Source organism: Bubalus kerabau, chromosome 4, assembly GCF_029407905.1.
Source record: "Bubalus kerabau isolate K-KA32 ecotype Philippines breed swamp buffalo chromosome 4, PCC_UOA_SB_1v2, whole genome shotgun sequence".
NCBI lineage: Eukaryota > Metazoa > Chordata > Mammalia > Artiodactyla > Bovidae > Bubalus > Bubalus kerabau.
This window is the reverse complement of record NC_073627.1, coordinates 75,563,271-75,576,478: the sequence shown is the minus strand read 5'-3', so window position 1 is coordinate 75,576,478 and position 13,208 is coordinate 75,563,271. Positions and strand designations below refer to the sequence as shown.

General features: G+C 37.5%; 1 protein-coding gene across 6 annotated transcripts in view; it reads left to right on the top strand.

Moving 5' to 3' along the window:
• FZD3 (frizzled class receptor 3) overlaps positions 1-13,208 on the top strand; it is a 96,166-nt gene that overhangs the window by 38,523 nt on the left and 44,435 nt on the right. For all 6 annotated transcript variants that reach the window (XM_055577759.1, XM_055577757.1, XM_055577758.1 and 3 more), the window contains one exon: positions 7,908-8,925. In XM_055577759.1, the coding sequence (XP_055433734.1) occupies positions 7,908-8,925 (1,018 nt within the window). The remainder of the gene's footprint in view (positions 1-7,907; positions 8,926-13,208) is intronic.

Sequence of the window (13,208 nt, the reverse complement as noted above, 5' to 3'; positions counted from 1 at the left end):
TGCAGATTTCTTGGGCCCTAACACAGGCATAATAAAATAGAATTTGAGGTGGTGAAGAATGTCTCATCCTCTCCTACCCTTGCCCCATGTCCATAAGTTTATTCTCTATGTCTGTTTCTCCATTGTTGCCCTATAAATAAATTCTTCAGTACTGTTTTTCTAGATTCCACACATATGCATTAGAATACAATATTGATCTTTCTCTTTCTGACTCACTTCACTCTGTATAATTGGTTCTAGGTTCATCCACCTCATCAGAGCTGACTCAGATGCCTTTCTTTTGATGGCTGAGTAATATTCCATTGTGTATATGTACCACATCTTCTTTATCTATTCATCTGTCAGTGGACATCTAGGTTGCTTCCATGTTCTAGCTATTGTAAATAGTGCTGCTGTGAACAATGGGATACATGGGTCTTTTTCAACTTTGGTTTCCTCAGGGTATATGCCTAGGAGTGGGATTGCTGGGTCATATGGTGGTTTTATTCCTAGTTTTTTAAGGAATCTCCATACCATCTTCTGTAGTGGCTGTATCAATTTACATTCCCACTCACAGTGCAAGAGCATTCCCTTTCCTCCACACCCTCTCCAGCATTTGTTGTTTGTAGATTTTTTGATGATGGCCATTCTGACTGGTGTGAGGTGATATCTCATTGTAGTTTTGATTTGCATTTCTCTAATAATGAGCAGTGTTGAGCATCTTTTCATGTGTTTGTTAGCCATCTGTATGTCTTCCTTGGAGAAATGTCTGTTTAGGTCTTTTTCCCACTTTTTGGTTGGGTTGTTTGTTTTTCTGGCATTGAGTTGTATGACCTGCTTGAATATTTTGGAAATTAATCCTTTGTCAGTTGTTTCATTTGCTATTATTTTCTCCCATTCTGAGGCCTGTCTTTTCACCTTGCTTATCGTTTCCTTTGCTGTGCAAAAGCTTTCATGTTTAATCAGGTCCCACTTGTTTACTTTTGTTTTTCTTTGCATTATTCTAGGAGGTGGGTCATAGAGGATCTTGCTTTGATTTATGTCACCGAGTGTTCTGCCTATGTTTTCCTCTAAGAATTTTATAGTTTCTGGTCTTACATTTAGGCCTTTAATCCTTTTTGAGTTTATCTATGTGTATGGTGTTAGGAAATGTTCTAATTTCATTCTTTTACATGTAGCTGTCCAGTCTTCCCAGCACGGACACGAAAGAGTCAGACACGACTGAGCGACTGAACTGAACTGGACTGAAGTGATTGATAGAATTCTCCTTTGAAGCCATATGGTCCTGGGCTTTGTTTTTTGGGAGATTTTTGATCACAGCTTCAATTTCAGTGCTTGCAATTGAGTTGTTCATAATTTCTATTTCTTCCTTGTTCAGTCTTGGAAGATTGAACTTTTCTAAGAATCTGTCAATTTCTTCCAGGTTATCCATTTTATTACCATATAGTTGTTCATAATAGTCTCATAATTGTTTGTATTTCTGCATTGTCTGTTTTAACCTCTCCTTTTCATTTCTAATTTTGTTGATTTGATTCTTCTCTCTTTCTTTCTTGATGACTCTGGCTAAAGGTTTGTCAATTTTGTTTATCTTCTCAAAGAACCAGCTTTTAGTTCTATTAATCTTTACTATTGTTTCTTTCATTTCTTTTTCATTTATTTCTGCTTGGATCTTTATGATTTCTTTCCTTCTACTAATTTTGGGGGTTTTTGTTCTTTTTTCTTCAGTTGTTTTAGGTGTAAAGTTAGGTTGTCTATTCGATGTTTTTCTTGTTTCTTGAAGTAAGGTTGTATTTTCATAAACTTCCCTCTTAGAGCTGCTTTTGCTGCATCCCATAGGTTTTGAGTTGTTGTGTTTTCATTGTCATTTGTTTCTAGGAATTTTTTAATTTCCCTTTTAACTTCTTCAGTAACCTGTTGGTTATTTAGAAACATGTTGTTTAATCTCCAGGTGTTTGTGTTTCTTACAATTTTTTTCTTGTAATTGATACCTAGTCTCATAGCATTGTGGTCGGAGAAGATGCTTGATACGATTTCAATTTTCTTAAATTTACTAAGGTTTGATTTGTGACCTAAGATGTGGTCTTGCCTGGAGAATGTTCCATGTACCCTTGAAAGGAAGGTGTATTCTCCTGCATTTGGATGGAATGTCCTGAAGATATCAATGAGGTCCATCTCATCTAATGTTTCATTTAAGACTTGTGTTTCCTTATTAATTTTCTGCTTTGATGATCTGTCCATTGGTGTGAGTGGGGAGTTAAAGTCTCCTACTATTCTTGTGTTACTGTCAATTTCTCCTTTTATGTCTGTTAGTGTTTGTCTTATGTATTGAGGTGCTTCTATTTTGGGTGCATAGATATTTATAATTGTTATAACTTCCTCTTGGACTAATCCCTTGATCATTATGTAGTGTCCTTCCTTATCTCTTGTAATTTTCTTTATTTTAAGATCTGCTTTGTTATGAGGATTGCTACTCCAGCTTTCTTTTGCTTCCCATTTTCATGCAATATATTTTTCCATCCTCTCACTTTCTATGTGTCTTTAGGTCTGAAGTGGGTTTCTTGTAGACAGCATATATATGGGTCTTGCTTTTGTATCCATTCAGCCAGTCTGTGTCTTTTGGTTGGAGCATTTAATCCATTTACATTTAAAGTAATTATTGATATATATTTTCCTATTGCCATTTTCTTAGTTGTTTGGGGTTGATTTTTTAGATCTTTTTTCTTCTGTTGTATTTCTTGACTGTATAAGTCCCTTTAACATTTGTTGTAAAGCTGGTTTGGTGGTACTGAATTCTCTTAACTTTTGCTTGTCTGAAAAGCTTTTTACTTCTCCATCAATTTTGAATGAGATCCTTGCATACAGTAATCTTGGTTGCAGATTTTTCCCTTTCAGTACTTTAAATATATCCTGCCATTTCCTTCTGGCTTGCAAAGTTTCTGCTGAAAGATCAGCTGTTAAATGTATGGGGTTTCCCTTGTGTGTTACTCGTTGCTTCTGCCTTGCTGCTTTTAATATTCTTTCTTTGTGTTTAGTCTTTGTTACTTTGATTAGTGTGTGTCTTGGCGTGTTTCCTTGGGTTTATCCTGTATGGGACTCTTTGAGCCTCTTGGACTTGATTGACTATTTCCTTTTCCATGTTGGGGAAGTTTTCAACTATAATCTCTTCAAAAATTTTCTCATACCCTTTCTTTTTCTCTTATTCTTCTGGGGCCCCTATAATTTGAATGTTGGTGCATTTGCTATTGTCCCAGAGGTCTCTGAGACTATCCTCAGTTTTTTTCATTCTTTTAATTCTTCTTCTGCTGCTGCTAAGTCGCTTCAGTCGTGTCCGACTCTGTGCAGCCCCATAGACGGCAGCCCACCAGGCCCCACCGTCCCTGGGATTCTCCAGGCAAGAACACTGGAGTGGGTTGCCATTTCCTCCTCCAATGCATGAAAGTGACAAGTGAAAGTGAAGTCGCTCAGTCGTGTCAGACTCTTTGTGACCCCATGGACTGCAGCCTACCAGGCTCCTCTGTCCATCGGGTTTTCCAGGCAAGAGTACTAGAGTGGGGTGCCATTTCCTTCTCCTTTAATTCTTCTAGGTCTCTGTTAATTGATTCTTGCATTTTCTCCATTTTGTTTTCAAGGTTTTTGATCATCTTTACTATCATTATTCTGAATTATTTTTCAGGTAGTTTGTCTGTTTCCTCATCATTTATTTGGAATTCTGTGTTTCTAGTTTGCTTCTTCATTTGTGTAGTATTTCTCTGCCTTTTTATAATTTTTTTTAACTTGTTGTGTTTGAAGTCTCCTTTTCCCAGACTTCAGGCAAAGTTGGAATTCTTTCCTTGAAGAAGGTTGAATTCTTTCTTTTGGTTTCTGCCCTCTGAAGGACTGATGCTAAAGCTGAAACTCCAATACTTTGGCCACCTCATGTGAAGAGTTGACTCATTGGAAAAGACCCTGATGCTGGGAGGGATTGGGGGCAGGAGGAGAAGGGGACGACAGAGGATGAGATGACTGGATGGTATTACTGACTCGATGGATGTGAATCTGAGTGAACTCCGGGAGTTGGTGATGGACAGGGAGGCTGGGTGTGCTGCGATTCATGGGGTCACAAAGAGTCGGACATGACTGAGGGACTGAACTGAACTGAAGGCTGGTCCAGTGGTTTGTGTAAGCTTCAGGTAGAGTGTGATTTGTGCTGAGTTTTTGTTTGTTTGTTTTTCCTCTGATGGGTAAAGCTGAGTGAGGTGGTAATCCTATCTGCTGATGATTGATTTTTTATTTTTGTTTTGTTTGTTGTTTAGATGAGGTGTCCTGCACAGGGTGCTCCTGGTGGTTGGGTGACGCTGGGTCTTGTGTTCAAGTGGTTTCATTTGTGTGAGTTCTCACTATTTGATACTCCCTACAGTTAGTTCTCTGGTAGTCTAAGATCTTAGAGTCAGTGCTCCCACTCCAAAGGTTCAGGGCTTGCTTGATCTCTGGTCAGAAACAAAGATTCCACAAGTGGTTTGTTAATGGCATTAAGTGAGATTAAAACAGATATCCAAAAATGAGAAACAAAAGATGAACCCCAGACAAATGGCAGTTACAAAATCACGCAAATAATAATTAAAATAATGGAATATACACATATACATATACACCCATGAGCAAAGTCAAAACAGTCCAACAAAAATACAATAGATTTATCTGGCAAACAAAGGAAATCAAAAATTATATTTACCAGTTAAGAAGAAAACTAACTAAAGCACAAACTGGAAAACAAAACTAAAGCAAGGTGCCAAGTGGGGAATAAAGCAATGAAAACAAATTGAAACAAATGAAAACAATAATAAATATGTTGAGAGGAAAGAAAGGAAATAATGGATATACAAATTTAAATAGAGATAAATGAAGATTTATATACATTAAAGATTAACTGCAAGGGGAAAAATCAGGAAAGGCAAAGAAAGGGATAAATGTACAAAAAATACAGTAGGTTTAAAAAAATTAAAATTATAAAAAAGTGAAAAAAAAAGAAAACAGAAGAAGAAAGAAAAAAGGAAAACTACACAGAACTGCAAAAGCCCAATGTAGAGGCAGAGGTTTATAACAACATTAAAAAGTGTGACTGAATATACACATATACATATACACCCATAGGCAAAATCAAAAAAGTCCAACAAAAATAAAGTACAATAGATTGATCCAGTGAACAAAAGAAACCAAAAATTATATCTACCAGAACAAAACTAGCCAAAGCATAAACTGGAAGACAAAACTAAAGCAAGGTGCCAACTGGGGAATAAAGCATTGAAAATAAAGCTAACAGATATGTTGAGAGGAAAGGAGAGAAAGAAACAAAAGAAAGAATAGATATGCAAAGTTAGATAAAGGTAGATAAAGAAGATTTATATATGTTAAAGATTAACTGCAAGGGGAAAAGAACCGTAGGAAAAACAAAGGAATAAATGTAGAAAAAATAAAAATAGATTTAAAAAATTAAAATTAAAAAAAGAGGAAAACTCCATAGAACTGCAAAAGCCCAATGCAAAGGCAGAGGTTTATAACAACAAGAAAAAATGTAACTAAAGAAAAAAATAAAGCTCAGAAGCTTATTTGGATTTCATAGTGCCAGTTAAATCGAGAGCTACAACAGAGGGGAAAAAAAGGTGGGGCGGGGAGGAAAAAAAATCCAAAAGAATCTACAGAACAAGTCAAAACATAAGAGTAATACCTGTTTCTCTTGAGTCACTGCTGTCAGCATCCTTCCCTCGCTGGGAGTCTCAGTCCCCCTCACCTCCTAGGATGCCCTCCGACACTGTGCTGGCCTCTGGACCTGCTGTGGGGGCAGCTCAGATTCTAATCTGGTCCTACTCCTGTGTGTTCTTACTTCCAGTGTCCACAGCTATCAGAGCTAGTGCATTTTCTTTTGTGGGAGTGCTCAGTGTCCTTTTATATATTCCATAGACACAGAGTCTGCCTGGTTGATCGTGTGGATTTAATCTACAGCTTGTACAGCTGGTGGGAAGGTTTTAGGTCTTCTTCCTTAGCCACACTGCCCCTGGGTTTCAACTGTGGTTTTATTTCCACCTGTATGTGTGGGTCCACCACTGGGGTTTGCTCCTGCGGCTGCCCTGGAGGGCTTGGGTTTACCCCCGTGAGGGCCAGGTGTGGAGGTGGTTCAGCTGCTTGGGTCGCAGGGGTTCTGGCAGCACCAGGTACTCAGGGGAGTTGGTGGCTAGGGCAGCAGGAAATACAATGCTCTAGAAGGGCATGGCAACCAGTATTGGCCAATACGCTCCAGTATTCTTGCCTGGGGAGCCCCCTCCCTGACACAGAAGCCTGGCAGGCCACAGTCTACAGGGCAGCAAAGAGTTGGACATAACCGAAGTGCCCCTGCGTGCATAGACGCAAGACTTTTTTTGCCTGTGGCAGCTCTGCTCTAGTGCGAGTTGAGTGTGAAGGTGGCGCAGCTGCTTGGCTTACAGGGACCCTGGCAGCGCCAAGTATGCAAGGACACGGAGTGCCTTCCCTGCGGGAGTTATGTCCCTATCAGAGTCTTTTTTCGAGCCTCTTGTAGCTGGCGATCAAAAGGCCTCTTTGGCCAGTCTATCTCTGTAGCTCCTCCTGTTCAGGCACTTAGAGGGCTACCTTGTCCTTCTCTGTTGTTTGGTGTGTCAGGCACATAGAGGGGGCCCCTGGGCTGGGATCCTAGTCTGTAGGTTGGCGCCTCTGGCACTTAAAGTGGCACCCTGGGTGGGGTCCTACTCTGTAGTTCAGTGTGGCAGGCGTTTGATGGGCCAGCCTCTCTGTTGTTCAGCTGCTGATGCTGGCGTGTGGGGAGAGAGAGAGGCTGTGGTGCTGGGTCCATCCCCTACCCGTGACTCAGCAGTATCGCCTTGCTTCCATGGCTGCCTAGCTTTTCCCCACAGGCATTTCCCACCACGATCTCCTCCCTCATATCTCCTCAGTCTGTCTCTTCTCCCTCACATCCCCTCAATCCATCTCTCCTCAGTCAACAGCAGCTTTCGCCCTGGGGTTGCTCCACAGTCCCTAAACTCCAGCTCCCAGCTGCTCCGCCTTCCAGGGGACCAGTGTTCCTGTCCAGGGTACGTGTAGCTGCTGCAAGGACTGTCTGATTCTCATTCCATTTAGGCTGCCACAGATCAGCCGTTTCACTCTCGGCCTTAGATATTTCTCCTCTGACTCAGACAATTGCCCCCATGTGAGGATCAGACCCCTGCTTCAGTTCCCCCACCAGCAAGGGCAGGTCCAGTCCTACTAACACTCCTGTTTTTCCCTGTAGTTCCTTCATCCTACCGAGTTTTGCGTGGTTCTATATATTCTTTTCCACTGGTCAGGTACTCTTGCCCTCTGTTAGCTGGTGTTCTACATGAACTTCTGTGTCTGAAGGTGTATTCCTGATGTATCCTTGGAGAGAGATGTACTCCATGTCCACCGACTCCTCCGCCATCTTGTTCTCCTAGGGAAGATTTTTACCTCTTATTTTTAAGAAAGTTCTATTTGAGTCTAGGGTAAATTGAGGACTATCTTGTAATTAAACATTAAAAAAAATAACTTTTAGCTACTATTCCTCTGGTGCTTTTTATTTATGTATGTTTATTTTATATATATACTTATTTATAGTTTGAAATCTTACTGTAAACTGTGTGTCCTAAATAAATAGTATTAATTACACTATTTATTATTGGCTATGCCTGTTTTAATAAAGAGTAATATTTTTGAAGCCAAAACAAAATTAAGTATACATTTTTCATTTTTTTGCCAACTGTGGAATATCTCAGTATATGACCCACAAGCAAGATATTTGCATTATTTCTTCGACATATCGTAATGTTCTCCAAGGACATAAGCATAAATAAGCCACAACTGCTAAATGTGGAAATCCAAATCATTAGGTTCCCAATAAGTAAATGATTCTTGTCTTGTGTTTTTAGGTTCCCAGATTGTGATGAGCCGTATCCTCGGCTGGTGGACCTGAATTTAGCTGGCGATCCCACTGAAGGAGCCTCAGTGGCAGTGCAGAGGGACTATGGCTTTTGGTGTCCTCGAGAGTTGAAAATTGATCCTGATCTTGGCTATTCCTTTTTGCACGTGCGTGATTGTTCACCTCCTTGTCCAAATATGTACTTTAGGAGAGAAGAGCTTTCATTTGCTCGGTATTTCATAGGATTGATTTCAATCATTTGCCTCTCTGCCACGTTATTTACTTTTTTAACTTTTTTGATTGATGTGACAAGATTCCGTTATCCTGAAAGACCCATTATATTTTATGCCGTCTGCTACATGATGGTGTCATTAATTTTCTTTATTGGGTTTTTGCTTGAGGACCGAGTTGCCTGCAATGCATCCAGCCCTGCACAGTATAAGGCTTCCACAGTGACCCAAGGATCTCATAACAAAGCCTGTACCATGCTTTTTATGGTACTCTACTTTTTTACTATGGCTGGCAGCGTTTGGTGGGTGATTCTTACCATCACATGGTTCTTGGCAGCTGTGCCAAAGTGGGGTAGTGAAGCTATTGAGAAGAAAGCCTTGCTGTTTCACGCCAGTGCGTGGGGCATCCCTGGAACTCTGACCATCATCCTTTTAGCGATGAATAAAATTGAAGGTGACAATATAAGTGGCGTGTGTTTTGTTGGCCTCTACGATGTTGATGCCTTGAGGTATTTTGTTCTTGCACCCCTCTGCCTGTATGTGGTAGTTGGGGTTTCACTCCTTTTAGCCGGCATTATATCCCTAAACAGAGTGCGAATTGAGATTCCATTAGAAAAGGAGAACCAGGATAAACTGGTGAAGTTTATGATCCGGATTGGTGTTTTCAGCATTCTGTATCTCGTACCACTCTTGGTTGTAATTGGATGCTACTTTTATGAGCAAGCTTACCGCAGCATCTGGGAAACAACGTGGATACAAGAACGCTGCAGAGAATATCACATTCCATGTCCATATCAGGTAAGGGAAACCTTGTTCTAAATTTCAGAATATTTAACAGTGTAAAGAGCTAATCTTAGTTGGTTTTTTTTTTTTTAACTCTTCATGAAAAACCTGAACATTAAAATTTTGAAGTGAAGTTAATGAACAAATTTATTGTAGTAAGAATGTCATACACACATTTCTGTTAACATCTTCCTTTTAAAAGATCACTTTCGTGAGTCCAGGCCATGGGCTTATAAGCACTTTACTTCTGTTATCACAAAATAGTTGCTTGTTGATTATTTAGAAGTCTGCAGGTTTGAGGGGAAGATGTTGATTAAAAGTGTCTGTGGAAATTTTTCTGATACTTAGAATGGGAGTTTAACAGTTTTGAAAAAAATTAGAATGCATTTGTACAAACAGTTTCTTTTAGTTAGTCCTAGTTTTTCTTTTTTGCATACTGAATATTTTGTGATTTACCTTTTAATTTAAAGAGATCGGATAATCATAGAATTTTAGATCTAGAAAGGACCTTAGAGATGATTTATTCAAGTTCCCTCTATAATTTAGAGTTCTTAAACATCTATCTCATTTGAGGCTTAGAAATGTTAAATGACTTCTCACTTTATTAAAGTACTTATGCATTATAGATTACTTCCGTTTACTTGTCTTTTTCCCCTCATAGACAGTGAACTCTTTAAACGCAAGAACATCTTTTTCATATTTTTTGAAAGCACGTTCTATAGGTTAGTGGATGATGGCATTGAGAATGGGAATGTGTAGATTGAGAAGAAAAGACATTTTTAAGAAATGTTCCAGTTTTACTGGAAACAAGGAGTGTGTGATTAGCACATAGTCAATTCTCATAAATACTTGATGACTGAAAATGCCATTTCCTTTTTTATTTTGTAGTATAAATAATTCTACACAAAATTACATTTTTATTGTATAAATATTAGCTACTGGCTTTTAAAACAACCTATAATTGAGAGACCAGAAAAAATGAATAATTGAAATTTTATTACATTTCTTGATAGAACTGCTTATTAAAAACTCTTAATTTAATTTTTTAGGCCTGAAGCTAAGTAATCAAATTTTGCCTCTAATGAGAGAGAAAGAGATGATTGAATTACATCATATGCTTCTTTATGTAAGGTTTCTAGGATTCCAAATATATATTATCTTAGGACTATAAAAGAAATAATGTTTGGCTCTGAAATAGTGATCTGAAAAATACCAGCCCTCAAACATGTAAATTAATAAATTAGAGTAGTTGGGACGCCACTATTTTCAAGACATTCCTAAGAATCTTTTAGCATCTTTAGAACCAGTTTGAGCTATACAAAAATGTGTGTGTGTGTTCATTTCTTTACAGTCATAGGTTCTATAAGTGTTTTTTATTTCCAACTTACAGAAATAATGTTGGATTTCCAACATCCTAAAAAGAATAGAAAATGGTATAATAACTAACATAGTTATTAAGCTATAAAGTCTGGGTCAGGAATCCTGGCTTCGTATCTAACTCTTATTATTTACTAGTTTTATAGCTTTTGGATCAACTTCATCTCTTTCCACTTCAATTCCTCATCTGTAGAATGAGTAATGGAATCTCATAGAAATAGAAGAGTAATCGTGTTAGATAGAAACAGTAGAATCTGTCTCCTAGGACTGTCTTTAGGCATCTACATGCAGTTAGAAGTGTATCTTCTGTATAATAAGTGCTCAAATGTTAGTTCTCTTATTCATTTTTTCATTTATTGTTGCTGCTGTTACTGTTATTTACACACACACTTACGTACATAAACTTTTTTTTTTAAACCGTCCAGTACCAAACTTTAGCAAATGCCATGTTTAAGTTATTGAGAATATACATGACAGTATGTGTACCACTAACTTGTTCATTTTAACTGCAGTAGAGAGATTTAATGTACAATTACACTTTAATTCATTTACTCATTATTTTGCTGATGGACATAGAGTTTCCAAGCGTTTTACTATTGTAATACCTATCTTCCTTGTACATGACCAAGAATGTTCATGGGGTGTGTGCCCAAAAGTGTAGTCATGGCATTTCAAGTGGTTATTTTAATTTACACTCACAGTATGGAGTTGGAATTCCCCATTTCGCACTGTCTTGGTGTTCTCAGGCTTTTAGGTTTTTGTCAACCTTTGAAACAATATCTCAAGCCTGTCTTGATTTTTGTTTTTATTTCCCTTATGCCTCGGTGTTTTCATGTTTATTGGCTGTTTGGGGTTTCTCTTCTGTGATTCGCCTGTTTGTTGCCTCTGTCCACCGCTCTGTCAGGTTATTTGCCCTTTGTTGTTATTCTTGTTATAATTCTTTGTCAGTTACAGATACACTGCAGGTATCTTATCCTGCTCTGTAGCTAGTCTTTTCACTTTGTGTTTTCTTTGCCTCTTGTGTTTTAAGAAATCCCTCCCTACCTCTAAAAATCATAAAAATGGTCTGCTGTTTTTTTCCAGCAATTTTTTAAATTTGATTTTTTAATTCACAGCTCTAATCTTTTGAAATTCATTTTTATCTATGTTATGAGTAACAATTTTAGTTTTTCATATGAATGGTGCTTCTTGCACCATTTATCAAATAGCCCATCTGAATGGTAATGCATTGCTGTAATACACAAGTTCCGTTTTGAGGTTCTCTCATTTACTGCTCTGTTTGAATAACCTTGTTTCAATCCCACATTTCCTCTACCTTATGCTTCTTCAAAATTATTTTAACTGTTCCTGGCACTCTTGTGTTTGAATTTTAGAATAATTTCTTCAGGAGAAACAGTTTGTATTTTGTTGAAATTGTTTCAGGTTTTAAATGAATCCAGGGAAAATTGCTATCTTTGTGATACTGAGTTTTAGTATCGTTTTGTTTCTTTATGTATGTATTCATTAATTTGTTCCTAGGTACCTTAACAGTTTTTGTTTCAGTTGTGAATGAGATCTTTTCTCTGTTACATTTTTCAGTTGGTTATTGCTGGTCTACAAGAATGCCACTGATTTTTATATATTGACCTTATATTGAGCATCCCTGCTGAACTCTTCTGTTGGCTCTAATTGTGTGTAAATTCTCTTATATATTCTTTGTAGAAATCCTGTTGCTGCAAGTAAGGCCAAGTTCATATCTCACATTCCAGTTCTTATGTTTTATTTAAGATTTTTGTGTCTATACTCATGAGAGATACAGACTGTGATATTAATAGTTTTTCTTTTCTTGCCATGTATTTTTCCTTTTTGGTGTCAAGGATGTAATAGCTTCATAAAGTGAGGTCTTTTCCTCCTGTTCTTTGAAACAGTTTTTACAATGAATAGGGACTGCCTGCTCTTTGGAAGAGTCAGTATATCATCCTGTAAAATCCTGTCATGGTATCTTTGAAGTAAAGAGAGAGAAATTTCATCTTTCCAAACTGAAATTCTGCAATTCCCCATTTCTCCCTGTCTCCTGGCCTTTGGCAACCATTGTTCTACTTTATTTCTCCATGAATTTGACTGCTCTGGGCACCTTGTATTAATGAAACTCAAACACTAGAATTTTAATATTAGTTTTCATTCAGGATTTTACTTCAGAGGAATTTTATACAGACTTGTAAATTGAGCACTAGAGCTATTGAATTCCTATTTGAAGTAATATCCATACATAATTGAATAAGATTTACTATTACTGAGCATGCCTAAAAGAATGCTTGTTAAGTTTTGATGATAATTCCTAGTGAGAGGTTTTTTAAATGTATTAAGCAATGATGTTATCCTTGAGGTAGCCTCTGCACTTGTCTTGGAGAACGTAATATTTGAATATATGTTCACATGAATATCAGTGTGGTTGCTTTGTAGTCATTTCTCAAATTAATGAAACTTTCAAACATTTGAAAAATCAGAATATGAGGTAGTTGATCACATTGTTTCAAAGTACCCAGTTGGGTTTAAAGTAAATTGCATGTATTTAAGTCCATGATTTGAAGAAAAGTGGGCTTGTGTAAAGTATTTTAAAATATTTAAAATGAACGTCCTTGCTGAAAACAGGAATTCACTGCTTGGCTTTTAAAATACTTTACACCAACTGTTTTTTGCAAGAACACTTTTTAAAACATGCGTATTAACTAATTTGGAAAAGTAATACCTGAAAAGAGTTGGTCATGAAATATAGCTTGAGTTTTCAGAATTATGTATATTTTACAGTTTAAAATCAGTAAAGTTTATTCCTAGAATATGTTTCATCTTATGTATTATTTAAACAGCACAGTAATTTTCCAGGTACTTAGTGTTGTTGTTTTTTTTCTTTTAAAGTATTTCCTTGTATTTATTTAGGGGCT